Source organism: Pogoniulus pusillus, chromosome 10, assembly GCF_015220805.1.
Source record: "Pogoniulus pusillus isolate bPogPus1 chromosome 10, bPogPus1.pri, whole genome shotgun sequence".
Classification (NCBI taxonomy): domain Eukaryota; kingdom Metazoa; phylum Chordata; class Aves; order Piciformes; family Lybiidae; genus Pogoniulus; species Pogoniulus pusillus.
In genome coordinates this window covers 36,792,671-36,819,197 of record NC_087273.1, presented here as the reverse complement: position 1 = coordinate 36,819,197, position 26,527 = coordinate 36,792,671, and the positions used below count along the sequence as shown (strand labels likewise).

Below are 26,527 nucleotides of genomic sequence, written 5' to 3'. Positions count from 1 at the left end.
GGGGATAGTTCAAGCCCATATATTCTGGTGTATTCTGCTAGGGACCCCCATTAATATCATTGAGCAAAAGCATGTACAAGCTTCTTAATTCAACATGTCATCCCTCTAAGGCCTGGGGATTTCATTTCAACAAGTATTCTATTTTCAAGGCTGGAATAAGCCAACACAACCAACTACCACATCCACAATAATGTTCTTTCCTATCACCAATGGGCAACGATTTCTACCATCTAGCAGCCTGTTTAACAGCCAGCACATGATCAATATCATTAATCCCCGTTTGTTTGAAATACTTATTGTAGCTGTATTATTTTTCCTTCTGGCTTTGGTTTATTTTTCTCTTTGTTTCACCATTAGTACCCTGTTTCACTGGGGTTTGTTGGGTTTTTAATTTAAAACTGGAGTCCCTTTGTTTACCAGCACTTGTCACACAGCTCCTGTTGTGATGAAAAAGTAGAGTCTCTATCAATATCCCCAAACACAACAAATAGTGAACAGTCTCTGCCACAAGGTAACCAAAAAGTTAAACAGTTCTGAATGTGCACAACAATAAATCAAATACTCTCTCTACAACCTCCTCATCTGCAATCTGGTTGCAAAAGCAGCAAATATAGTCCTCAAAGGACTCTCAATAAGACTGTTTAACCTAATTATTCTTCTTCACTGAGCACTAGGGAGGTCTGAAGTAGTAGGACTATTGGATACTTTATTGTAGTAGGAGTCAAAGTACAGATCTAACAGATTTAAGGAAACAACATTCATCTGTAGGAACTTGGGGTCAATTTTTATTATTTTTAAATACTCCCAGAAGGTAACTGACAGATGGGTAGTAAGAGTCCTCATGACTGAGAAGGAAGCAGACTGCTTTTCTCCAAGTCCTCTGACAAGTAAGAGAAATGCTGCCACTTGACCCGTGGGACTATCCGGAGACAAGATCATGGCACACATCAACTAATGCTGCTCTGCAGGCTGTAGGAAATCTGCCACTGAAGGTTCTTTAGCTACACGTTTTGCCAGGTTTGATCCAGGCAAACTACACTACTGGAGATAAGGAGGCTGACCAGCCAGCTGACTGGCACTGCCCCCGTTCAAGTATACCCATCTTCATGTTTGTGACCTACTGCAACACCTGAAGGGGCAGATGTGACTCATGGGGACACCAGCAAGTCTGCAGCTCCCAGATCAAGCAGGGAACAATTTCTACAGTGCACAGGCCTTTTGAAGAGAAGGCCAGTATGGTGCCAACATGCTGCTGAGGTTACTGCACAACTGCCACCAGTACAGAGGGACACTGAAAAGCCACTGGCACCCCAGCTATAAGACCTCAAGCTGAAGGAGGCTTTAGGAGTTCCACCTAGGAATTAGAGAGTGTCACCATCACACTACATCCACACAGGGCCACTACCTGTAATGTGCCAAGCGCTACTTGTCACCTATATTCTTCCCTCCATCTGCTTCCACGCTGGTTTTCATGGCTTCTTTTGAGCAAGCAGTTGTGCTGGCTTGGTTCAAAAGAAGAGCTGTACGGTACCCCAGTGAAAAAAGCCTCCTGTGCTTGAACTTTAAAGATGCATATCTTTACATGCATATAACAAAGCATGTATCTTCTACATTTTTACAGCTCAAAAGCCAAGGTTAGCCTAAGTTCCTGGGGAAATACACATGACATTTGAATCTGGATCCATCACCGAAGCCTATGGCTAATCCTAGGGCTTCAGAAAGAATTTCAGTTCAAAAAATAAGATTCAAGCCTATGTAGGCCACTATTACTTCAAAACCTCTGAAATCACTGCAGAGGCACCAAAGCTCCACAGTGCAAGATTTAGAAACATTTACAGTACAACATTTAGACATGTTCAGTTGGAGGTGTACATCCAAACCCTGATTTCATCTTCTATTAGGAATCCACTTGTAATGCTTAACAGCATTACAAAAACCACAGATACATGCTGCTTCCAAGCTCTATTGTTAAGAACAACATAACTAATACATATTCCTAAGCCATGGTCACAACCAGAGACGAAACAGCCTGCTGAAGGATGTCAGCATTGGCAGAATGAAACCATTTGGAAAGCAGTAATTTAGTAGCGCTTCTATTGTACTTGTAGACCAGAAGCATTACTGGAAAATTTCTCCCCTATCCAGAAAGCTGAATTGTGGTTTAAAAATAAATTACTGCAGAAACAGACAAAAACCAAAATCAAGGTCTGAATTCAATGCACATCACTGAGGGCAAAGCACTAAGAGCAGTTGTGGTGCTAAATATTGGCACTCTGAATATGCAACTAAAGAACAGCAACTAAAGCTATTTTAAATATATACCTACAAAAGCCCAGTGACCTACCAAATGATGCTGATCTCAGCACCAATAAAATATAGTTGACTAGTACAATGAGAACTGGAAAGATTACAACTTTCTTAATAGCCTTAACAGCATATAAAGATTGTCATACAGACAAAGCATTAAATATTTCTTTAGAACCTTGGAAAACAAATTATTTGATCATTCATATATTACTCTTTCCTTTCTCAGAAGACAGGGTATGATTATAATCTCACTATCTGCAGCACAAAGTCTCTTTGCATACCTACAGCCTTACAGGTTTAGAAACCTGGACAAAGCATGTTACAAATTACCACTGGTTCAGCCAAAACCTGCTCTGTTTCATCCCCCCAGACATCACAGTGCAGACCAAGCTTCTGCACAGACTGATTTCTGAGGTGAGCAGACATCTTTGAGACACATACACACACAGAGGTGCACACAAAGAGCCAGTACTTACAGCTAAAGATGCCTGGAGGTGGATGCTCTGTTACAAGCAGACAGTTCTCTTCATCACTGTTATCCCCACAGTCATTCTGTTGGTTACAAATCAATGAACCAAGATACAAGCATTTACCACTGGCGCAGGTGAATTTGCACTCTGAAAGGAAAAGAAAAAAAAAGAAAAGGAAAAAAAAGAAACCAAAACAAAAATGTGTGAGGAAATTGGTGCTTATCTTCTTCACTGCTAGAGTGACTGATACTAAAGGCAATCTTTTTCAGCTAAACACTGTGGTGGTGGACAGGTCTTTGGCACTTTATGCCCAACATAGGCAATGGAACCACTGTACATATAAATATACACATGAAACATTCCAGATCACCAGAATTAATCCCCTAGTAAAGCAGAAATTGTCATCTGGGGAAACTGAACTTCTTATTAAAAAACAGACAATATTTCTTCATAGTTTATGCTGACTACAATTCCCCTCAGACAAAGACCATGTTCCCATTCATGTCTAGCACCTTGCACAACTGGAGCAAGAGGGCACAATGAATAAAGATAGTAATTCATAGATCCACACAATGGTTTGGGTTGGAAGGGACCTTGAAGATCATCCAGTTCCAACCCCCCTTGCCATGGGGGTAGGGGTTCTACTACATCAAATTGCTCAGGGCCTCATCCAGCCTGGCTTCGAACACCTCCAGGGAGGGGGCATCGATGATCTGCCTGGGCAACCTGTTCCAGTGTCTCACCACCCTCACTGTAAAGAAATTCTTCCCAATATGTAGTCTAACTCTGCCCTTCTCCAGTTTCAAACGATTCCCTTTTGTCCTATCTCTTTGTAAGAAGTCCCTCTGAGGCTTTCTTAGGTCCCTTTCAGGTCCTGGAAGGCTGCTACCGCATTTAGGAACAATAAAGTCTTGCACAATGTAGAACATCATCAGCTGTAAGGCAACAGTATAGTTTGTAACTAGGAACAATCGTGTCCAGACACAGACAACTATTCCTTAATACCTTCCCAAAGCCCATCTGCCACTCTCCCAACTAATTACAATCAAGCACTCAGTGTCTGCACATTGAACTCCCACATGCCAGCTTGCTACACAAAGTCAGTAAATTTCTGGAGCAGGGGATTGAGTCCAGCATCAGTAAGTTTGCAGATAACACCAAGCTAGGAGCAGGTGTTGATCTGTTGGAAGGTAGGAGAGCCCTGCAGAGGGACCTGGCCAGGCTGCATGGGTGGGCAGAGGCCAGTGGGGTGAGACTGAACAAGGATGAGTGCAGGCTTCTGCACTTTGGGCACAACAACCCCAAGCAGCACTACAGGCTGGGGACAGAGTGGCTGAGAGCCATCCACTGTCACAAAGTAAAACTTTAGGATAGGCAAGATCTGGATATAAATTCTCAGAACTCCACTGTGGCCGTTTGAGCTGATCCTCTAGCTCAGACATAGGGGAGAGATGAACATTCCAGGGATAGGCCACATAAATGGCAACAACAGATAAATTAATATAATTTCATTGGAGCATCAAGAACTTAATGTCTAGAAGCACAGTTTGTTCTCCCCCTTCTCCCGCTGGCTTCTGCTGCTGCAGCTTCGCCTATCTTCCCCGGCTGCTGTTTTGGCTACTGCTGCTTCTGCTCCTTCGCCGCCACTCGACCCCTCCCCCATCTCCCTTAAGGTTATTGTATTGGGTTTTTTTTCCCTTCCTTCCTTCTCTAGTTATTATTTCTCTTTACATTGTTATACTTATACTATAAGAAAATACAATTTCATCTTTCCCTGACTTTCAAAAAGAAGGGGGGGTTGTGTTGTGAATTTTCTTCCCGGGGGAGGGATCAGCCCAAACCCGGGACACTCCACAAAGGAACTTTCTCTTTACATGTCCCTATTTTAATTATTAAAAATGTTGTTTATATTCCAAGCTTAAGGTCTATGGCTGTTCAAGGCAGGATTGGACGTGGCACTTGGTGCCATGGTCTAGCCTTGAGCTCTGTGGTAAAGGGTTGGACTTGATGATCTATGAGGTCTCTTCCAAGCTTGATGATACTGTGTGTGTGCGTGTGATAAAGCATCTGAACACTGTACCCAGGCTCTATCTTTTACGCTGGGTTCAGCACACAGGACTGAATGGTTTCCCCTAAATACAGTTCTGTCATGAGAACGATTCCTGAGAGACCAAATAAACATTTTGTTCTGTCAAGTTCCTTCTTCCTTCTTTTCTCTGCAGAAGGATGCAGGTTAGCTAAGTAACCTCTGTAAAATGCCTCACTAGAGTCATCTCCAGCTCTCAAACGATGATATCAAAACTCAGCCCACGAAAGACATGGACCTGTTGGAGCAGGTCAAAATGAGAACCACAAAACACGATCAGAAGATTGAACCCCTCTGCTATGAGAACAGGCTGAATATTGGGGTTGTTCAGCCTGGAGAGGGGAAGACTCCAGAGAAACCTTATTGGAGCCGTTCAACACTTCAAGCAGGGCTGTAGGGAAGATGGGGACTATCTCTTCAGCAGAGCCTGTTGGGGCAGGTCAAGATGTGACGGTCTTAAGTCAAAAGAAGGCAGATTTTAACTAGAGGCAGTAGAAGCCCAACCCTGTGGTGGAAGGTCCAAACTCTGCCCAGAGCAGGTATCCATCACATGCCCTATCACCTGCCCAAATGCGCATTGTGCCACCCCCTTCCCGGGTGGCAGAAGCAGGAAAGCAGGCAAAGGCTCTGGCGCCTCTCAGTCTCCCACAGGCCCCATGCTTGGCCTTGTTTCGCAGCTTGCTTTGTCTGTGCTAAACACAGCTCAGGAGCCCAGGCCTCTGCATCTGCCTTTTCTGGAGCAGTGACTCAGGATGGGTTCCAGGGGGGCTTTTACCTGCTGCTGTTGGTCAGAGACGCTCGCCAGACCGCTCCAAACCCCGGCAGACTGCTCGCCTGCTGCTGCCGCTGTTGCTCTGCTGCCACCCGTTTGCCTCAGGGGCCTCTTTCGCCCCCTGCGTGCACCGCGCGGGAGCGGGGCCCTGCCCACGGCCGGCAGCTTGGCCCTGCCCGAGTGCAGGTAACGACCCAGCAGCCACCCAGCAGCGAGCTCCGCCACCGGGACCCGCCGGGCGCCGCTCCGGCCCGGGGGCAGGCTGCTCGCTGTGCACAGCACTCCATCGGACTGCTCCAGCCCGCAGACCTGGACCCGGCTTTGCCCAGGCGGCTGCTGACCACCCGATGGCTGCCTGAGGGCCGCGGAGCAGCCCAGCCCCATCGCATCAGTGCCACCTGAACTCCAGCACCTGGCTTGCACTGCAGGGATTGTGCTGCCTGTGCTTCTGGAGCGCAAGCATGGAGACTTGTGACCGGCGAGCAGCCCAGCTCTCTTCGCTCAGGTTTGTAACGGTTTGCGCTTACCCTTCCCGCGGCAGTTTGTGCTGCCAGGCTCTCTGCTTACAAACCTCTCTCAAGTCTTTTCCTCAGTCATTTCTTTTGACTCTGCAGATACAGTCTGCAAGACAGCTCTACCAGCTGCATCATAGAACCTGCCTGTGTTAACTGTAAATAAGTTTGGGGAAGTTTTCTTTGTATAGTGAATGAACTACTCATTAATCTTTTACATCGGCCTCATTACAGTCCACTCCTAACCCAGACTCAAACCTCTCCTTAACACACCCCTGGAGGGTGAGGCTGAGTGGGGCCGTGAGCAACCTGATCTAGCTGAAGATGTTCCTGCTCGCTGCTGGACGCTTGGGCTAGGTGACCTTTAAAAGACACCTTCCCACCTAAGTCATTCCATGACAGCTGACACTGACAAGAGAGCTACACAGTTATTCCATCAGACAGCAAAGACATCACCTCCATCCTCGGCCCTTTGCTTGCTAGTGAGGATTCAGTAAGTGCTAATCCATGGTAGCTTTTTGTAGTAATTATAGCCCAATGCCTTGTCATCTTAGATGTTTCTTCTTTAATTTTCAGAGCTCAGGCAGGCAGGATTTCAGCCTGACTGACCTGTCTTCTGTCTGGAGCTGTAATACCTCAGTACTTAAAAAGGTGTTACCTACTAAGGATGCCTACTGCAGCTGATAATTAAAATTCCCTTGCTCTTCTGCTAACCTGATCATTTAAAATGTCACCTCCAGAAACCAAGCCTTATAGCAAGTATCTGAGAAGCAATTAAGAAATGTGCACAAAAAACATACATGCAATTACAGAAGGCCTTCTCACTAGGCTTGTTCTAAACTTAACACACTGCACATACAGAACAGAGGGCATACATCCAGACAAATTATCATTTAATGATGACACTTCCACCATGTTGACAAATTCTGGTGACTGTCAGTCATAAGCCAAGGCAAAGCAGACAGAATTAGAAACTCTCACAAGCACTTTATTAGTGTCATCCCCTGAACCTTAAGGCTGCAGTTTGGGTTGGTTGATTCTGCTTCAGAGAAATTGCTTCTGCTTCTTCCCAGCAAACAGGAAACGTTTGTTCATCTTCAACAGTATCATCCTTTAATCTTAACAGCACTTGGACTTACTCCAAACTGAAACAACAGGACCTCCATTTCTAAAAAGCCCCTAAAACAGTTATTGAGGTATTTACTCAGACATATTTGATGTATAACATAAGCACAGCAATAATCAAAGAGAGCAAAATTAAAGTGAGAAAAGGAACTATTTTTTTCTTAGCAATTTGCTTTGTAGGTATAAGTGACTTTGGACTTCACTCTGAAGTCTTTTCATCAAGAGAATTAACAACAGCATGAATCTGCTGTTGCAAATCTGTATGCATCAACATGTGCAACATATCATAGGTTATTTAGGAATATAATGCAAACCATAAAAAGCTATACAAGCAAAACAAGCATTTCCTGGGGGGGTCAGGCAGGAAATCTATCCTTCTATTTCACTTGGTCAAACTGCTCACAAAAATCAGTGAGTATTTGCCTAAGTAAGGTTCTCAAGATTTAAGCTTGTTTAGTCTGACCCTGTAGGACTTGAACTATTCAGACTGTACAGTAAAATACAGTACAAACAAAATATTTTACCCCTTGCTTTGTCACCCTCTCCTCCTCTGCTACAACAAAGAACTGAGAAGGCATTTAAGAGCCTTTCTGTTTTCAGTACTAAAAAATTCATAACCAAACAGTGAGCCTTTGAAATCCAGGGAACTAAGAAGGTCATTAACAGTTACATTTGAAAAGGGGACTTAAAAGATTGGTCTCAATATTAACAACGTGATAATTACAATAATTTAGGACTCATTTCTGCAGCTTTGTGAAGTGAGAAAGTTGAAGAAGGAAAGAACAAAGCTTGGAAGATCAGAAAAGCTGGCTTGAAGGAGTTGATACTTTCCAGGTATCTTAAAGGAAGAATATAACACAGGGGGAAATGAGAATGGTAAAGGACATACTGCTTCTGCTTTAAAGACAAGTATCAAACATCCTATTGCTTGAAGTTAGATCATTTGGCTCATGACTTTGGTCTCAGTATTTAATTCCTTCCTTCCTTTCCATGCCTCTCCAAGGGCTGCTCAAGCAATATGCCAACTCAGCAGTCATTAAAGGTAAGGACTTTGGGGTTCTGTTAGCCACAGACAAAAGACCAAACAAAGTGTTACATTTTTAGCAGCTCTATTAAAGTATTAAAGTTCTGGGGTTTAACTAACGCTGCTGTCAGAGGACTAACCAGAGGAAGGGATCTGTGCTTTAAGGGATGTTATCTGTCCTAGGCAATGAACCACACCAAAATCTGGATTCCAAGAACTGACTCGGTGCTGTGATGGCTACTTCCTCCTTCCCTCAGGGACCTACCTGTGGGTTCAGCCTCACAAGGGTCTACTTCCAGTGTAGGCCACACTCACTACCAGCAGCCCCAAAACCACCTCTCAGTGCCTCCCAGTAACCCCAAATCCTCTCCCAGCACAACCCAGTCCCCTTCAAGTGCCTCCTAGTATATCTCAGTAGCCCCAAACCACCAGGCCTCCTTAAAACTACCCCCAGTATTGTAAGAAAGCACAAACTGATTAAAGAGGTAACTGTGAAAATACAGACACTTGTGAACACAGAACACACTGGCTGTCAGCAAGAGGGCAGATCCAAACTAGGTGTTAGGAAGAAGTTCTTTCCAGTGAGGGTGGTGAGACACTGGCACAGGTTGCCCAGGGAGGCTGTGGATGCTCCCTCTCTGGAGGTGTTCCAGGCCAGGTTGGATGAGGACTTGAGTGACCTGTTCCAGTGGGAAGTGTCCCTGACTACGGTGGGGGGTTGGAACTGGACCAGCTTTGAGGTCGCTTTCAACCTAAACCATTCTATAGTCTAGTTGACTGGATAAGGCTGGGGGATAGGTTGGACTGGATGATATTTGAGGTCTCTTTCAACCTGGTTGATCCTATTCTATTCTATTCTATGATTCTATTTGCGACCTGCACATGAAAATTCAGCACCTTAAAGTAGTTTGCATAGTCAATGCATCTAGGCAGTGTGTTTTTTCACTGTAACCACGAGAGAACTCTTCCTTGTAAAGCAAGGTGGATCAACTTCAGGTTGATGGAGAATAGTAGAAAGCAAACATTAGAGTGCAGTCAAACTGAAAGTTAGTAAATGAACCAGCAGAGGTCTGCTCTAAAATACCAAGAGTGACCTCAAAACACTTCAGCAGGGAAACCCAGACCTGCACAGACTAGGCTCATGTGCCTAATGACACACTGGAGAGCCCTTTTCAGCACCAAGTCTTGCACTTGGCCTGTCTAGACAAGAAGAGGGGGGAAAGCTCCCATCCTGAAAACAAGCCAGCATGAGCCTTCTTTCATGAATAATGTTTCAAAGCCAGGCAGTTCTCCTTTTCATTTTCAGGAGGCAATTAGTGAAACATCAGTAGGTTGGTCAGCAAGGCTCTGACTGGAGCTAAACCTGAAGCAAGATGACAGTTAGTGGAGGCTGAAAAAAACCCCAGCTCTTGTAATTATGTCTTACTATGTTTGTAATTATGTCTGCAGCATAATTAAAACATTTATCTTGACGATGCACTGATTCTTCAGCAGAAAGGTTTAACAAGCCTTCCTGCAGGGAGAACTAGAGTACCTGGAAAAAAACAAAGGAACCCTACAAATACTGTTTTGAACAGGTCCTGTTTCTGTAAACTGTATGCAAGGAGTAGAAATAAATACATTGCCCATGTGCTGAAGGTAGATGTTGGGATGTATCAACTCTCTGCATAGAGTCATGGAAACATTTACACAAGCACAGATACACACACAGCAATGGGCTGGAAAGGACCCTCAGAGGTCCTCTTGCCCAACCCCACCTCCAACTACATCAGACTGCCCATGGATACATCAATCCTGATCTTGAATCTCTCCTGGGACAGGGCCTCAGATACATCCCTGGGCAGCCTGTTCCAGTATTTCACCACTCTCATTGTCAAGAACTTTCTCCTAACATCCAACCTAAATTTCCCCTGCTCCAGTTTCAAACCATGGCTCCTCATCCTATTGCTACAGGCCCTTCTAAACAGTCCTTCCCCAGCCTTCCTGCAGGTCCCCTTCAGATACTGAAATACAGCTATAAGGTATCCCTGAAGTCTTCTCCTCTCCAGGATGAACATCTCCAACTCTTTTAGCCCAGATTCATAGGAGAGGTGCTGTAGTCCTCTGATCATCTTTGTGGCCCTTCACTGGACCTGCTTCACCAGGTCCATGTCTCTCTTGTGTTGGGGGTTCCAGAGCTGGACACAGTACTCCAGGTGAGGTCTCACCAGAGCAGAGTTGCAGAATTACCTCCCTCAATCTGCTGACCATGCTTCTGTTGGAAGAGACCTTTAAGACCATCACATCCAACTGTTAACCCAGCGTCATGAAGTCAAATCCAATGTGCATACAAATACAAACCACACACAAACACCCACTAATAAACAAGTTAATTAGAGCTGATGCTTCAGCTACAACAGCACAAGATAGATTTGCCTCGTGATACAAAAAACTCCTTTGATCAGAGAGGTCTTACTGTGAAATGCAAGGTCTGCTGTACTGGCTAGGTTTATTTTACACTTTCTGTGCCTACCCAACGAGATAATTTTATCCTTGCATTCAGCTTAATTCTTTTAGACTTCATTTACACTTGACTTCATCCATATGAGGAGCATTCCCATTGCTTTGTCATCCCGCTTACTGCAGGGCATTTTTAATTATAGCTAAGTGCTGTTTGTTTTTATAATGTAAGACCAACCACAGGCCAAGGGAAACAAAAATCAGAGCCATGAAGTGTCATATTGAAAAAATATGGTGTTTTAGGCCACTGTTACGATGCATGTCACAGCTACTTACTTAACAGGTCTGAGATGATTATCTGACCCAGGGGTAGAATTCTGTTCCATCCGTTCGAATGAAAAATAAAGGACTCTACAGGCAGGCAGAGATCTCAGATGACTGTGGCTAAGCTGCAGCAAGGCAGCTCAAACACACCAGATGAAATCCTAAGTGATGTCTGGGACTTCTCTGGAGTGTAAAGGCGCTCACCCAAAATACAGGGAACTGGTGGCAGGCCTGGCAGCACAGCCAGCAGAGGGTGATCCAACACCCTGCTGGCATCACGTCCCTAGAAGGCAGAAATCTCCTTGCCTCTGGGTGGATCTAGATCGTTAGACTAAAAGCCTGATTTCTAATTTCTTACATAAAGATTCCATTTCAAGTACGTCATCGTACTTCTTCCTACTCCTGCTCATATTGCAACACCTAACAGCCTGGAAGAAATTCTGTTTAAAGGGCATCCTCACCTGTTATAAGGGTAATAAGAGGCTGAAGTAGTAAGCTGGGGAGGGCGGGAGGAAGCACACTTCACTAGAGATTAAAGAAATGCAAACCACAAATACCAGAGTCGGTACAATAAAACCCTGTTCAACCTCTGATAAACATCTGCCTGTGTATTATTTTTAATATTGTAGATTGTAGCTCTATAAAGGGAAATAAATCATAAGGAGGAGGCAGTGTACACGAGGAACATGTTTATTTGGGCAAAAGCTGGGTTAATAAGGAAGATGGCAGGCTGCCACGCCATCTAATAACCCTCCATCGGTGCGGGGAAGGGAGGGATAAATAGGTCTTTAGAAAACAAAAAAACACTTCATAAAAAGAGTGCCAGGCAGAACAGCAGCTAAAATGAAAGAGGATCAGCTTAGGCAGAGCTGTAAGCCACAGCCCCGAGGCCTGTCCTGCCTGCCCACAGCCTTGCGCAGGACAGGGGACCCTGTTCTCAGAGCCACGCAACACTGAGCCCGAGGGACCTTCGCTGCCCAGGGAAGATTACAGCCTTAAAACTGGGCTGATTGAAAGGAGATTGTTACTGGTTGTAACCCAGCCTCATTTGCTGAGCTGCTACCCTCTTGCAGTCCCCCATGCTCGCTTGCTTATCCAGCAATTATCTTTTCATCTTCTTCTTAAGGCAAAGCCTGAAGTTGTGCCCTTTGCCTAGTTGCTATTTATGTCAGTAGCTAAGGGAAGCAAATACAATATTCCCAGAGCCAGGTAGAGAAATGTGATGTTCAGCTCACCAGTTTGGGGTGTCAGGACATTTCCCTAGGCTTACCTTCATTAACAGCTTGAATGAGATTGCACTAGGCATCACGGGGACAACTGAAAGACCTCCTTCATTTTGAGAGACATCAGTGAACTTGGGGTTTGTCTTTCTTCCCCATACAGACCTCTCTCAGGTACGAAAAGAAACAGGAAAGTATCTTCCTGGAGTCCACAAGCGGCACTACAAAAGAGTTCTTGTCCACATCAGAAACCTTTCTGCATCTGCCCTAAATTCAGGTTGCTCAGCCACCACCCTGCTCACAAAGCAAGCCTCCACAGCCTCACAGTGCAAACCTCAGCAGATCCCAGTGACAACAAGAAAACAACATTTCCCAAGCCCCTCCAAGGTGAGCTTGAAGACCATCAGTCTCATCCTGTCCTGGTTTAAGACATGACACACACAAATAGTTTTGCCACCATATGGAAAGGTCAACAAAAGAAAGCTTCTTTTACTGCCACCTTCATGGATGATCTATACTATTTATCAGTTGTCCTTCCATGAAACAGCAAGGCAGTATCAGAGTACAGGTTTGCATTTTTTGTCCTTTCACCCATGTGCTTTTGCTGACCTGGCACTCATCTGCCCATTTTTGCCCACACAGCACTGAAACACCAGAACTTCCCAACAAAACCCTTGAGGATTGTGTCCCCTGCACTGTGATCAGGTAAAACCTCCTTTACAACCCCACCAGAGCAGCCTGACACCTTCTCTGGCCACAAAACTGCAGAAACCTCCTCCCAGCAGCACACACACCACACTCCCCTGCTCAGGGACTTGTGTCAGTGTCAACACCTCAACTTTGGCTTTGACTTGTGAGGTGCTTGAGTGAAAGCCCACAGAAAGGACACCGAGTGCCACGGCAGACAGGTGCAGCTGCCAAAGAGGCAGACGAGGAACACCTTCCCTGCAGCTCCTGAGAGGGAATGACCTACAAGGGATGGATTTCCAGGAGCCAGGAGAAAGCCTCACATTTCTCTCAATTCAATGCAGTGGCAAAATGAGATCTGCTATGGCATGCCAAGGCCACCCGTGTGCCCGTATTTCATCCCATCATCTGGCCACAGGGAGGAGCCCAATGCCCAGGACTGGGACTGCCCTGCTGCCCCTGACTGCCCTACTCCAGGCTGGGGCGGTGAGAAGAGCTGTGACTACCAGGTCCTGTCCTGACAGACCCAACGGGAGCCTTCAGCTCCTCCTGACTTTTCCATGCAGATTAGCAAAGTCTTCCTACTGGGGCATGGGGAAGGCACGTTGGTGACTCAGCTAATGACACTCTCATTTTCCATTGTGAAATCACACGAGGAGACAATTAAAAGAGACATTAAATATGTACCTTATCATTTTTGTCAAGTGCAGTGTCACTATGGCAGGTGAGGGCAGGTGGCACATAAAGGCTATGTGCAAACGAGATTTTCTTCACATCCAGTTCCTCAATCATCATTCAAAGGACTTCTCAATTACAGTGAATATTTAACAATTAAATTATTTGGGTTTCTTGCCCCTCACTGCTCTCTGCAGCTACCTGAAAGGACATTGGAGTGAGGTGGGGGTTAGTCTCTTCTCCTAGTGAAGAGATAAGAGGAAATGGCCTGAAATTGTGCCAGGGGAGGTTTAAGTTGGATGTTAGGGAAAAAATCTTTACTTAAACAGTGGTGAGGCACTGGAACAGGGTGTTTAGGGAGGTAGTGGAGTCACCATCCCTGGAGATGTTCAAGAAATGTGTGGACACGGCAACCTGGGACATGTTTTAATGGCTGTGATGGTGCCTGGTTGATGGTTGGACTCGATCTTAGAGGCCTTTTCCAACCAAAAGAGTTCTACAGTTCTACAACTCTGTTCTTCTTAAGAAATCTTTAATCACCACAAATAGTGCCACTTAAGGAGTCTGTAGGGTGCTGCATACATAGAGGAATGTGAAATTAAAAATCATGTTACCATAGCCACTCCTTGGGTTTCATTTGTAATACTGTTTGCATAGTAAAGAGCTCCAGACTAGACCATTTTATCAGCTAACATCACAACATTTACATCCAGAGGAATACAGACTAAACCATGGCACTTCACAGACACATGGGCCCAGATGAGGACACAATGATTACTGCAGCACCTGAGGTCTGTCTTGGGGTTGTGAGAAATGGGATGACTGGTGGGAAAAAGTACTGTCTTTATGTTCTCTGTTATTAAATTAGGTCAGATTACTTCAGACTAGGACCCCTGTAAGGCAAGGGCTGGTTTCAGTTAGCTCTCCTAAGAGGTACTGAAACACAGACTGAATGCCATTCTCATTTGCAGTCATACAATGTTGCTGGAGCAAGGAGGGGGTCAGAGAACACACTCAAGAATTTGGCTTTCTGTGCAAATAATGTACAATGCAGGCAAGTCTACAGGATGTTTCTGGGCTGTTCAGAAGGTATCAACCTAGTATTGATGACAGCATTTCTCTGTACATCTTCCTATGCATACTGTGCAGAAAAGGTAAGGGGAATGAATTAATTATTCCTAGTATTTACATGTGTCAAGTTGCAGGACTGCTACAGGAGTTTCCACTGTAATGTGAATTCCAGCTTCCAACGGCCAAGAGAATTCTCTTTTCATTCCTCAATGGCATTTCCATTGTGCAGTGCACACTAATGTGACTAATGACAAGTTTATTATCACCTGTGACATGTTCTCCAATCCACACCTGCAGAGATTTGCATGTTCCTGTAGTAAATACTTTCTCACTGCTTGGGTTTGCACTTTAAAAGCCATTTCCCATTAAGTCCAATTAACTCAAAAGCATCTAACTCAGATCAGTGTGCCTCACACAAAAAAACATAAGCACAGTAACACCTAGAGCACAGCCAAACAGGTGGCTCCCAAGGGCTGACAATGCTTTTCACTTAGCAGACTATGCAGAAAACACTGACAGAGACACCCTGAAGAAATCTCCACCACATAAACCTCTCTGATGTTGGAATGGTATCATTCTACAAGTAGCAGTGCACTTCAGAGAATCATAAGACTTTGGGTTGGAAGGAACCTTCAAAGGTCATCTAATCCAACCTCCATACAGTGAGCAGGGAGATCTTTAGTCATAACAGTGTCTTTCTGGATGTGAAGATGAACATACAACGACGAACATGATGCTGGATGGTGCTGAGTCTGTCCATGCACCATGCTGTAGGGCACAGAAAAGCAATGCAAGCAGCTTTCCTTCCCCAAACCACATTCAACTCTGCAGACAAACTGTGCACTTCAGAGAAAAACTGCCTGAGAAACAGCCTGACATGATGCAAAACTTGCCCATGAACAGAGCTTCTAGTTCACAGTCTCAGGCCACGACCACATTGCACATTGGAACCAAAGTAAACAAGCCAGAGTGCCACATCCCCAGAACCAAATGCTCTGGGCTGGCACTCTTCCACCAGCAGCTGTGGTTGCCGTCCACGTGTGGCCACTTCTCTGGAAGGTGAAGGTGACAGAGAAACTATAGAAGTTTTCAGTGGATCTGTTTGCACCAGCAGGTCCCTCTGACCTGAGCAGTGGGGTGGTGAGGAGGGAAGAGACTAGGGCAAGACAGAGAGCAAGCACCAATGGTGCCAGGGTGTCCAGATGTGATGGTAAGGGCTTGACTTCACAAATAATATCTGCACATCTGGCTGAGGTGAAACCTACTGGCACAGCTGGCTGTCAGAAGTTAACCACCCTTGCCTTTTCCTAAACATAGTGCAGAAAAAAGAGCAGGGGCTAGTTTATACTGGAGGCCTTGTGCTCACTATGCCAGTGTAGCTGAGGCATATCCACCTGCCACTCATACATGTATGTCTGACATGGGCTTGGGACACCACTGGTGGATAAAGCCGACTTCACTGACGAAATGTGCACCACCTTTGAGAGCCAAGCAACATTTAGTTCCAAGTCACATTTCCAAACCCTGACACATTACTTCAATCCTGCATACAGCTCTACTGGACATTTCTTCTGTCTGTGATTCACCTGAACACACTGGGCTGGAAACCATAGTGGTTGGCATGCAGATAAGCCATGCCAGCCTTGAGACAGCAACGTCTGTCAGTGGCAACCATTTCAGCCAAATCATTTGAACCTGCCACTGTGTATCTGCCAGAAGCCCTGCCCAGTTTTGGGGTGGGAGAACAAGAGCTGGGGCTAGGACAAACCCCTGGTTATGGTTCAAGTTAGCAGTGCATGGATGACAAAAGTAAAGCACATTAAATTCGAGAAGTGATGCACTGAACACAGAAAACCACCCAAATGCCTACCAGCCACGAAAGAGGAGAGCCAGCCAGAGCATCAGAAACTCAACAGCAGCTAATTGTGCTTTAACTGGTGGCAAGGTAGCTCATCGTGTTGTACCAGCTCATTATTGCTGATCTGTTCAGAGCTGGTGATAATTTTCTGTGCTTCTATAAGCCAACATCATTAAACTGAGGTCAGCTTCACAGCGCTGGTGTCTCCTCAGATGACTTCAAACAGGCAGCTCACAGGAAAGAGGAAAAGCCTGTTAATGCACCACACTGCTGGTTTCTCAAGCCAAAAGGAACAAAGTATTTGCTAGAGCTTCTTTATGCTCCACGACACCCCTCTAACTTTAAGTCCTTCAGCTTAAAAAATTACACTGAGACACTAAGAACCACCACCTAAACAGATCTGTTCTCCTTGTCACTAGGAAATACTCCTTTAGAACATAAAATGATATCATTGAACACTATGCTAACATACAGAAAATACTTCTCCAGGGGGAAATCAATTCCCAAATCCAGGCTGCAGATTTAAAGCACTCTATGATTTGCAGATACTGCCTTCAAATAGTTCTCATCCCAAGTAACAAGCAACATGACAGGGGGAAATGGACTCAGGTTGTGCCAGGGGAGGTATAGGCTGGACATTAGGAAAAATCTCCTCATTGAAAGGGTTGTGAAGCCTTTCAGTATGCAGGGAAGTGGTGGAGTCACCATTCCTGGAGGGATTTTAAAGATATGGAGATGTGATACTAAGGGACATGGTTCAGAGGTGACATGGCAGTGCTGTAACAGCCCTACTCTGATCTTCAAGGTCTTTTCCAACCTAAATGATTACACAACTCTACAACTCTGCAGCAGAATGAAGAAAAGAATGATTACACATCCTCAAGAAAGAAGTTCACCATCTACCAAGACACAGTGCAACCTAACACACAAACATCTGGGGATCAAATTCAAAGGTGAGTGAAACTGTACAGCAGTGTAACACAGGTCACCTTCACTTCTTCTCAGCCCAGCTACACTCTCAGCTGTTTACTGAAGCATAATGAAGGCTACAATTAACTGAACACTGGGAACACGTTAGGATATTTTAATAAGTTTCTGCATCAGACTTATTGTTCACAAGGTTTGAACTGAGACACAGCTTCCAGGGTGCAAACACCACCTGGTCTTTGCAATATTAAAGAAGATTTTTCACCTTCCCTTTTAATACTTGCTGTCTGCATACAAAACCAGCAGGCCAAGCAAGAAGACTGGCCTCAATTATGCTCTTTTTATATAGTGTCGAGGAGGAAAGATTTGCTGGCTGGACTGGGTGCTGCAAGAGGCAGCAGCCTGCAGTACTGCACTGCTGTACTTGCAAAGCATGCAAGGCTTAAGGCTTGTAAAGTATGGATGCTCTCCCTGCATGGAGCAGCATGAAGGGAACACATTAAGAGCTGTACCAAAAGATCCAAGGGGAATAACAATTGCGCTGTCGTAGGTTCTAGAGTTCTTTCTTTCTGAGAAGTCACAGAAGGACACTGAACTGCTGGAGCAGGTCCACAAGAGGGCCATGAAGATGATCAGAGGGCTGAAGCACTTCTCCTATGAGGACAGGCTGTAAGAGTTGGGACTGTTCAGCCTGAAGAAGAGAAGGTTTCAGGGAGACCTTATGGTGGTCTTGTAATACCCGAAGGGGACCTACAAGAATGCCAGGAAGGGACATTTTACAAGGGCTTGTAGAAATAGGATGAAAGAGAAGCCTGAGAATGGCAGATTTAGACTGGAGATTAGGAAGAAATTCTTTACAGTGAAGGTGGTGAGACACTGGAACAGATTGTCCTGGGAGGCTGTAGATGTCCCCTCCCTGGAGGCACCTGTTCAAGGCCAGACTGGATGAAGCCTTGAGCAATCTGGTCTAGGGCAAGGTGTGCCTCCCAACACAGAAACTAAATGATCTTTAAGGTCCCTTCCAATCCAAACCATTCCATGAACCTATGAATCTAAGATTTTCTAAGATCTTGAAATGAAAAAATTCACATTATTTTCTTAGCTGGAGTTCTCCCCCAGTCTGTATGATGCTGGACAAGCTATTTGGCTTTTCTCAACATGTCTAGAGCTGGAACACTACTACTACTGATAGTAATAATGATAACCCCACTGCTGCCACTGTGAAATGAAGCAGGCATGTAAAGCTTGTGAGGACTGTAAGAAGGTACTAACAAACTGAGCAATGTCATCATGTGCATCAGCATCAAGGAGAGTCTCTATTGATTCCTAATTCAAGTCATTTTCTAGTTGCACTCTTTTCTATCTCATCAACTATTAATTTTTGCTACCTGCACAGATTTTCTCCATAGGAACTGCCCAGTGTTGCCAGTGTTCTACCTAGACAGCTCTCAGATGAGATACAGCACTCCTGCTCACTTTCATTTCATCCAAGTGCTTATCCCTCTCAAAGAAAAAGTAAAACTAACCACTTCCATGTCTCATCTTGCATGAAAAGTCACTATTTTTGTTCGGATGTGGTTCCAAGTGTCTCATTTCACCCACCTATGAAGAACAACTATGTCAGCACATAACAAGAACTGCTGCAGTGGCTAGTGGAGCTTTACCTTGTTTATCTTTCATTTCCTGAGGCAGATACAGCACAAGAAGAAATCTTGAGCAATACTCTTCTTGGGGAACTAATCCATATTCTTCTTATATCCTTCATTTCACTCAGGATCTAATCTCTGTATTCAGTGAAGTCAGTAACAAAGCCAAAGTTCGCTACAAGACTGCAAGGACCAGGGCTTCAGGGAGGAAGAAGGAATGCCTACAAATTCCTTGCAGCAATACACAAGGATGTCTTCGTCTCCAGTGATGTCTTCCTCAGCTATTTCAAATGAAAAGTGCTTTATGTCTGCATGAAGGAAAGGGTGTAAGGCATCAGAAGGATGGAAAGCTGCCATGAGTTCTGTTTAAAATACTGTACCTCACAACCTATCTCAACTGTCCATGATCCTTTTCACCTCTTCACCCTGGAGGCCATGGAATGGGGCCTGTCCAAGACAGCTCTCATTTCATGATGGCTCCAGGATAGTTCAGAATGCAGGAGAATAACTGCACTGTTAGCTTGCTAATTCATGAGCAATGTGTGAAGAGCTGAAAGAACTGCTTGGAGACTTCTGCTGCAGCCATCACAATCAATGTGCTGAGCCCCAAGCACCCTGAGACAGATTCTGAAGAGGAATAAACATAAAAGCACAATTAGCAAGTACCTGAATGTAGCCACAGATTGCCTTTGGTCTGTTATGCTAGTCCCCAGTATGCTAGGGAAGGATAGTTTTAAGAAGACCTACAAGTGAACAGAGACCAGTAACTCTTGGCTTAAATCACTATCAACACCTCAAAAGCCATTTTGCTTTATTGCCACTTCAGCAACTGCTACCAATGGGTCAAGGGCTCAAACCCACCTTCACTTGACACTGTGTCTGCAGTCCCTAACACAGTGGTGACAACACCTCTCTCAGCAGCCCAACGTCAGTAGGACTGTAGGAAGTTCCTAAGAGGACTTTCAAAGGGATGCAGGACTACATCTCAAAAGAGGGACCATGTCTTTCACAGAATGACAGAATGGGAGGGGTTGGAAGGCACCTCTGGAGATCACCTATTCCAATCTCCCTGCTAAATCAAAGTCACCCAGGGAGGACTGCACAGGATCACATCCAGGACTATTTAGAATCTCTCAAGAGAAGGAGACTCCACCACCTGTCTGGGCAACCTGTTCCAGTGCTCTGGCACCCTCACAGGGGAGAAATTTTTCTTCATGTTTAGGTGGAAGTTCCTGTGCTCCAGTTTGCACCCTTTACCCCTTGTCTTGTCACTGAGCACCACCAAAAGGAGTCTGGCCCCATCCTCTTGACACCCACCCTTCAGCTGTTGATCAGCACTGATGAAATCCCCTCCTTCTCCACGCCAAGCAGCCCCAGGTGTCTCAGCCTTTCTTTGTCAGAGAGATGTTCCAGTCTCCTCAGCATCTTTGTAGCCTCTGCTGGATTTTCCCCACTACTTCCCTGTCTCTCTTGAACTGGGGAGCCCAGAACTGGACAGAGGACTCCAGATGTGGCCTCACTAGCAAGGAGAGGGACTAGAACCTGTAAATCTTTCTGCAGTTGTGTGTCAGTCCTGCACCAACCAATGCTTCCCAGCCCCAGGAGCCAGCAGCACCCAGTGCAGGTGGATATGTCTCCTCTGCAGAAATATATCACAGAATCACAGAATTTCTTAGCTTGGAAAAGACCTTCAAGCTCATTGAGTCCAATCATTAGTTTCACACTGACAAGTCCTTGACCAAACCAAATCCCTCAGCACAACATCTCATCACTCACTGTGAATTGCTATGGTTGGAAAGGACCACCAGGATCAGCCAGTCCAACCTTCATCCCAGCAGCCTTCATCACTAGACTATAGCCACATCCTTTCTTTTTTGAAACACCCCCAGGGATGGTGACTCTACCACCTCCCTGGGCAGCCTGTTCCAGTGCCTGACCACCTGCTCAGGAAAGAACTTTCTCCCAACACCCAACCCACACCTCCCCTGATGCAACTTGAGGCCTATCATTAGTAATCTGGGAGATGAGACCAGCTCCAACCTCACTACAACCTCCTTTTAGGTAGTTGTAGAGGACAGTAAGATCCCCTCTCAGCCTCCTCTTCTCCAGACTAAACACCCCCAGCTCCCTCAGCCACTCCTCATAGCTCATGTTTGCCAGACCTCTGCCCAGCCTCATTGCCCTTCTCTGCACCTGCTCCAGCACCTCAATGTCCCTCCTGTACTGTGGTGACCAAAACTGGACACAGTACTCGAGGTCTGGTCTCAGGAGTGCTGAGTACAGGGGCATGAGCACCTCCCTGTTCCTGCTGGTCACACCATTGCTGATACAGGCCAGGATGTTGTTGGCCTTCCTGGCCACCTGGGCACACTGCTGGCTCCTGTTCAGCCTGCTGTCCACCAACACCCCCAGGTCCCTTCCTGCCAGGCAGCTCTCCAGCCTAAACACAAACTGTGCAGATGCACTTGCAGCTTACAGCAGATCCAGGTGCCTCTCCAGTTCCCCTATTCCAGAAAAATCCACTGGATAATTAAGCATGTCTGGGATTTACTGAGCTGGCAGATTTAGTACAGAAGGAGAGCACCTTGTGCAGTAAGCAAAGTCCTGATGCATGCAACATTACCTGCAGGGGCAAAAGGAGAGAGCCTTATTTGTGTGTCAGCTTCCCCTCCATCTTCCACTCAGTGACTTCCCTACTTTATCTCACCATGCAGAAAACACCCTTCTGGCACACAACTTTTCAGACTCCACTAATACTGATAAGGTCATAGCTTTGCTGGCAATACCACTTAACTTCTGAAAATGAGCTTCATCTGTCTGTGTTTCCTTCCATTTTCCCACAGCCAACCAACAGACACTGGTCTTCTAGCATTAAAACTACCTCAAGTTTCAAACTAGTCAGTTCCTTTTCAAGGAATAACACACATACACATTATTACTCACCACAATGACAAGGGAAAAGTCAGAAGATTTTGTGCTTGAGCTATTACAGAATCATAGAATCACTAAGGTTGGAAAAGACCTTTAAGACTGAGTTCAACCATAACCCAACTACCATGACCAGCACACTGTATCCTGAAGCACCACATCTAGATGCTTCTCCAACACCTCCTGGGATGCCAACTCCACCTCCTCCCTGGGCAGCCTGTTCCAATGCCTCACCATTCTTTCAGGAAAGATTTTTTTTTCCCAATATCCAACCTAAACTTCTCCTCACACAACTTAGGCTCATTTCCTCTTGTCCTTTTGCTAGTTACTAGGGAGAAAAGACCAACACCAGCTCAGTCCAACCTCCTTTCAGGCAGTTGTAGATAGCAATTAGATGTCCCTTTAGCCTTCTCTTCTGCAGACTGAACAACCCCAGCTGCCTCAGCTGCTCCTTGTACTACACAGTCTCCAAACACCTCACCATCCTTGCTGCTCTTCTCTGGACATGCTCCAGGACCTTAATGTCTTTCTTACACTGTGGTGCCCAGGACTGAACACATCACTCAAGCTGTGGCCTCAGCAGTGCTGAGTACAGGGGCACCATCACTCCCCTACTCCTGCTGGACACACTGGTTTTGGTACAGGCCAGGGTGCCACTGACCTTCTTGGCCAGCTGGGCACACACAGCTGCTTTTTGGATGCCACTATAGAAATAATGCATGTTACATTCACTATCACACAGAAACTGGCTCCATTTCACTCAGCATGAAAACTATGAAAACTTTCATTCTCCTGCAGGAAGAGTGGTCTAAAAAAAGAAGAGAAATCTTGTTCAACTTCACAGAATCACAGGAGGGTGGAAAGGACCCCTGGAGATCACCTAGTCCAAAGCTTTGCTACACCAGATTCACTCAGAGGAGGCTGTCCATGATCACATCCATCAGGTTTTGAATCTCCCCAGAGATATCACAATGAGTGACAACACAAGAGAAGTACAATGTGCTGAACTCAAAATGCACACACCAGTCCACACCTGGTGGAAAGGAAATTCCAATGACCTACTCCTTATCACAGATCGGACACAGAATCTCCTACAGTCAGCTTGGCCAAGTCTTGATAAGACCATCAAAGCTACCAGAATCCAGTCTCTCAGACTAAGCTGGAGCAAGAAAGGACATTACACTTGCCAGTAAAGCCTCCTGTTTGGCTACTGCTCTCCTCTTCATGGGGAAGAGGCAGAAAGCCATGCAGCCAGGTTCTCAGGCTACTAGCTGGACCACAGCCTCTGAGCAGAGGTGGTGAGGTTTATCCAAAGACTCTTCTCTTTCAGATTGGTCATCAGAAAGAGGTGGAAAAGGTGGCATACAGCAAGGGTGGCTGTGGGGGAACTGGTACTTCTCTTCTAGCTATTGGCTGGACTGCCATTGGCCCCAAAAAGGTTCCCATGCAAAGTTCCTAGTGGAGTGGAGGCCAAGCTCTGAGACGAGCAGAGCATCAGGAGGAAGGAGGAATGAGGAATATCTGAACTGACAGAGAGCTGCAAAAGCTACAAAGTAACTTACCTGCTCTAGGAAAATTGCCCTCACAAGGATGTAAAGGGTGATTTGACTGAGAAGCATGAAACTGAGCTTTAAATAGACTGAATCACACACAACAGACCACAAAATAAATACTCTGGCTCCCAATAGAGCCTGAAATGAAGCCTTAGGGGATGGGAACAACAGCAACCAAAAAGCAAATTGCAGGCTCAACTGCTTCATCGAGTTTTCAGCACAACTTGATTTGAGCTTAGGCAGAAGAGTCAGCCCTCCTGGCTATACCCAGAGTGAGAAAATGTGAAGGGAGAACTTGGCACAAAGCAAAATGGCTGAAAGTACTTTAATTCAGGCAGTTGAAAGAAAATCAAGGTGTGTGCCCTGGACGGCAAAGGCTGAAATTAGAAGGTTGTGGTTTACTGTAGAGGTGGCAGCTTAATCAGGGCAAGCTTTACACAGTGAGAAGGTTCCTTCTAACTGAGCAACAGATACAAGCAGAAAAACAAACAGGCAACACTCAGAGCATGCAAACCTGTCATTCAGGATCTCTTTCAAAGAACCCAAGGAGGAGCTGCACATGGCTATTTTCTCCAACTCAGTCAAATGGCCTGATAAAAGAAACCTTCACCTATTAAAATTTTGGCCCTGTAGAAGTTACTAATACAGGAGATACTGCACAGCAAATGGAACAGCTCTGCCTCATTAACACAAGTACTTAGGACATCATCAGAGATGCGGCACCTTCTGGAGTCAGCATAAGGTGTTATGGGGAAGTTGAACATCCAAGTATCCATAGAATCATAGGTTTGTAGAATCAAGCAGGTTGGAAGAGACCTCCAAGATCATCCAGGCCAACCTAGCACCCAGCCCTAGCCAGTCAACCAGACCATGGCACTAAGTGCCTCAGCCAGGCTTTGCTTCAACACTTCCAGGGATGGTGACTCCACCACCTCCCTGGGCAGCCCATTCCAGTGCCAATCACTCTCTCTGACAACAACTTCCTCAGAACATCCAGCCTAGACCTCCCCTGACACAACTTGAGACTGTGTCCCCTTGTTCTGTTGCTGGCTGCCTGGGAGAAGAGCCCAACCCCACCTGGCCACAGCCTCCTTTCTGGTAATTGTAGACAGCAAAGAGCTCTGCCCTGAGCCTCCTCTTCTGCAGGCTGCACACCCCCAGCTCCCTCAGCCTCTCCTCACAGGGCTGTACTCCAGGCCCCTCACCAGCTTCATTGCCCTCCTCTGGACATGTCCCAGCACCTCAACATCTCTCTTGAACTGAGGAGCCCAGAACTGGACACAGGACTCAAGGTGTGGCCTGACCAGTGCTGAGTACAGGGGAAAAATAACCTCCCTTGTCCTACTGGCCACACTGTTCCTGATGCAGGCCAGGATGCCATTGGCTCTCTTGCCCACCTGGGCACACTGCTGCCTCATCTTCAGCTACTATCTACCAGTACCCCCAGCAGAATAAATCTAAGGCTAAACACCACATTTGACACTGTGCAGCCAAGCACCTGCTAATATCAATAACTGCCTCACAGGTAAGTTTTTCTTCATGACAACTACAACTGTAGGTTAGGAGCAGATGCATTGCTAAGAGAGTAATCATTCCAAATTCCAGCTACATTCTCACAGGAATTAAAATCCAGAAACATCTTTTTTTTCCCCCCAGGAAAACCACCCTCAGACAAAACAACTAAATGTTAGCTATACTGAGAAGAGAAAAACAAACCTATATCCTGTCTCAAGCCTGATAAACATCATAGCTTTTCTGACCAGCTTTATTTTAGTCTTTCATCCTTCAGTTTTTATTCTAATATCCTATTCCAATATAAAATTATTTGCTATTATATTATTTGCTGTTACATTATTTTTCAGTTCACCTAATCATAGAATCATAGAACCAAACAGGTTGGAAGAGACCTCCAAGATCATCCAGTCCAACCTATCCCCCAGCCCTATCCTATGTGCAAACTCTGACTGCTAAACTTCACCAATTATCACGTGCCCAGAACACAGAAAGCTAATAACAGATGTTATAACCCCTGTAACTTCTCATGGAGTTTAAGTCTGTTGTAAAATTTAACAGGAGGAGGAAAGAAAAAGAACAATATTGCTATCAACAATGCTGCAGAACAGACTGAAAGTGATGGAAACAGGAGAGCTCTTGTCTCCCTTCAGACTAAAGGATTTAGTTCATTGTAATCCCAAAGAGAACGGTAGCAGGTAAGAGTAGCATCTCTACAGCTGAGAAAATACATTTATCTTCAGAGTGGACCAGAACACTGATATGTCTTCCCCTTGTACTAAAGGCATATCTGGTTCTTTTTAACATTATGTGACTTCAAATACTCCTTTTTAAACAAACTGGATGTAATTATTCAGTTTTGTCTGGTAGATGTATTTAGACAAACCAAGTATGCTTCATCTGCTCTTGAAAGGGGATCTCTGGTAATATTTGTACAAAGACTGCCTTGCTTTTTATTTCATTCCTATTGTCCTAAAGAAAAACCTTGAAAGCTCCAAACAGAATACAGAATGCCTGCCTGCAGCAGGGTACATGGCTCTCACTGGTTTTTAGGCTGCACTTTTGAGACAGTCAGGAGATATTGGTAACATTACACAGTGTTAATCGATAAAAGAATTTTTAGGGTTGTCATTCTGGAATGCCTTTGTTACATGATTTCTACTTTTATATCTGCAGGATTACTCCTCCACTCAATTTAATGATTCATTATTACCACAGAGGTAGAGAGAACATGTGAGGTTAACAGCTACAGCTATTAGCTGTAACCTAACCAGCACTACACTGTATAATTGATCTATTTTCTTCAAGAATAAAATTCAGAGGAAGAGAATTACTATCAGCATCTCTGCTGAAAAAAAGGCAGCATAGAAAGCCTGGGGGCAAATGCGTGG

At 45.3% G+C, this 26,527-nt stretch overlaps 1 protein-coding gene across 4 annotated transcripts in view; it reads right to left on the bottom strand.

Annotated features, from left to right (window-relative positions):
- Positions 1-26,527, bottom strand: part of LDLRAD4 (low density lipoprotein receptor class A domain containing 4) — a 368,920-nt gene that overhangs the window by 195,666 nt on the left and 146,727 nt on the right. For 3 of the 4 annotated variants that reach the window (XM_064150273.1, XM_064150275.1, XM_064150274.1), the window contains one exon: positions 2,784-2,924. In XM_064150273.1, the coding sequence (XP_064006343.1) occupies positions 2,784-2,924 (141 nt within the window). Of the gene's footprint in view, positions 1-2,783; positions 2,925-5,638; positions 5,715-26,527 lie in introns of those variants that run through there. The other variant, XM_064150278.1, reaches the window with a different exon arrangement.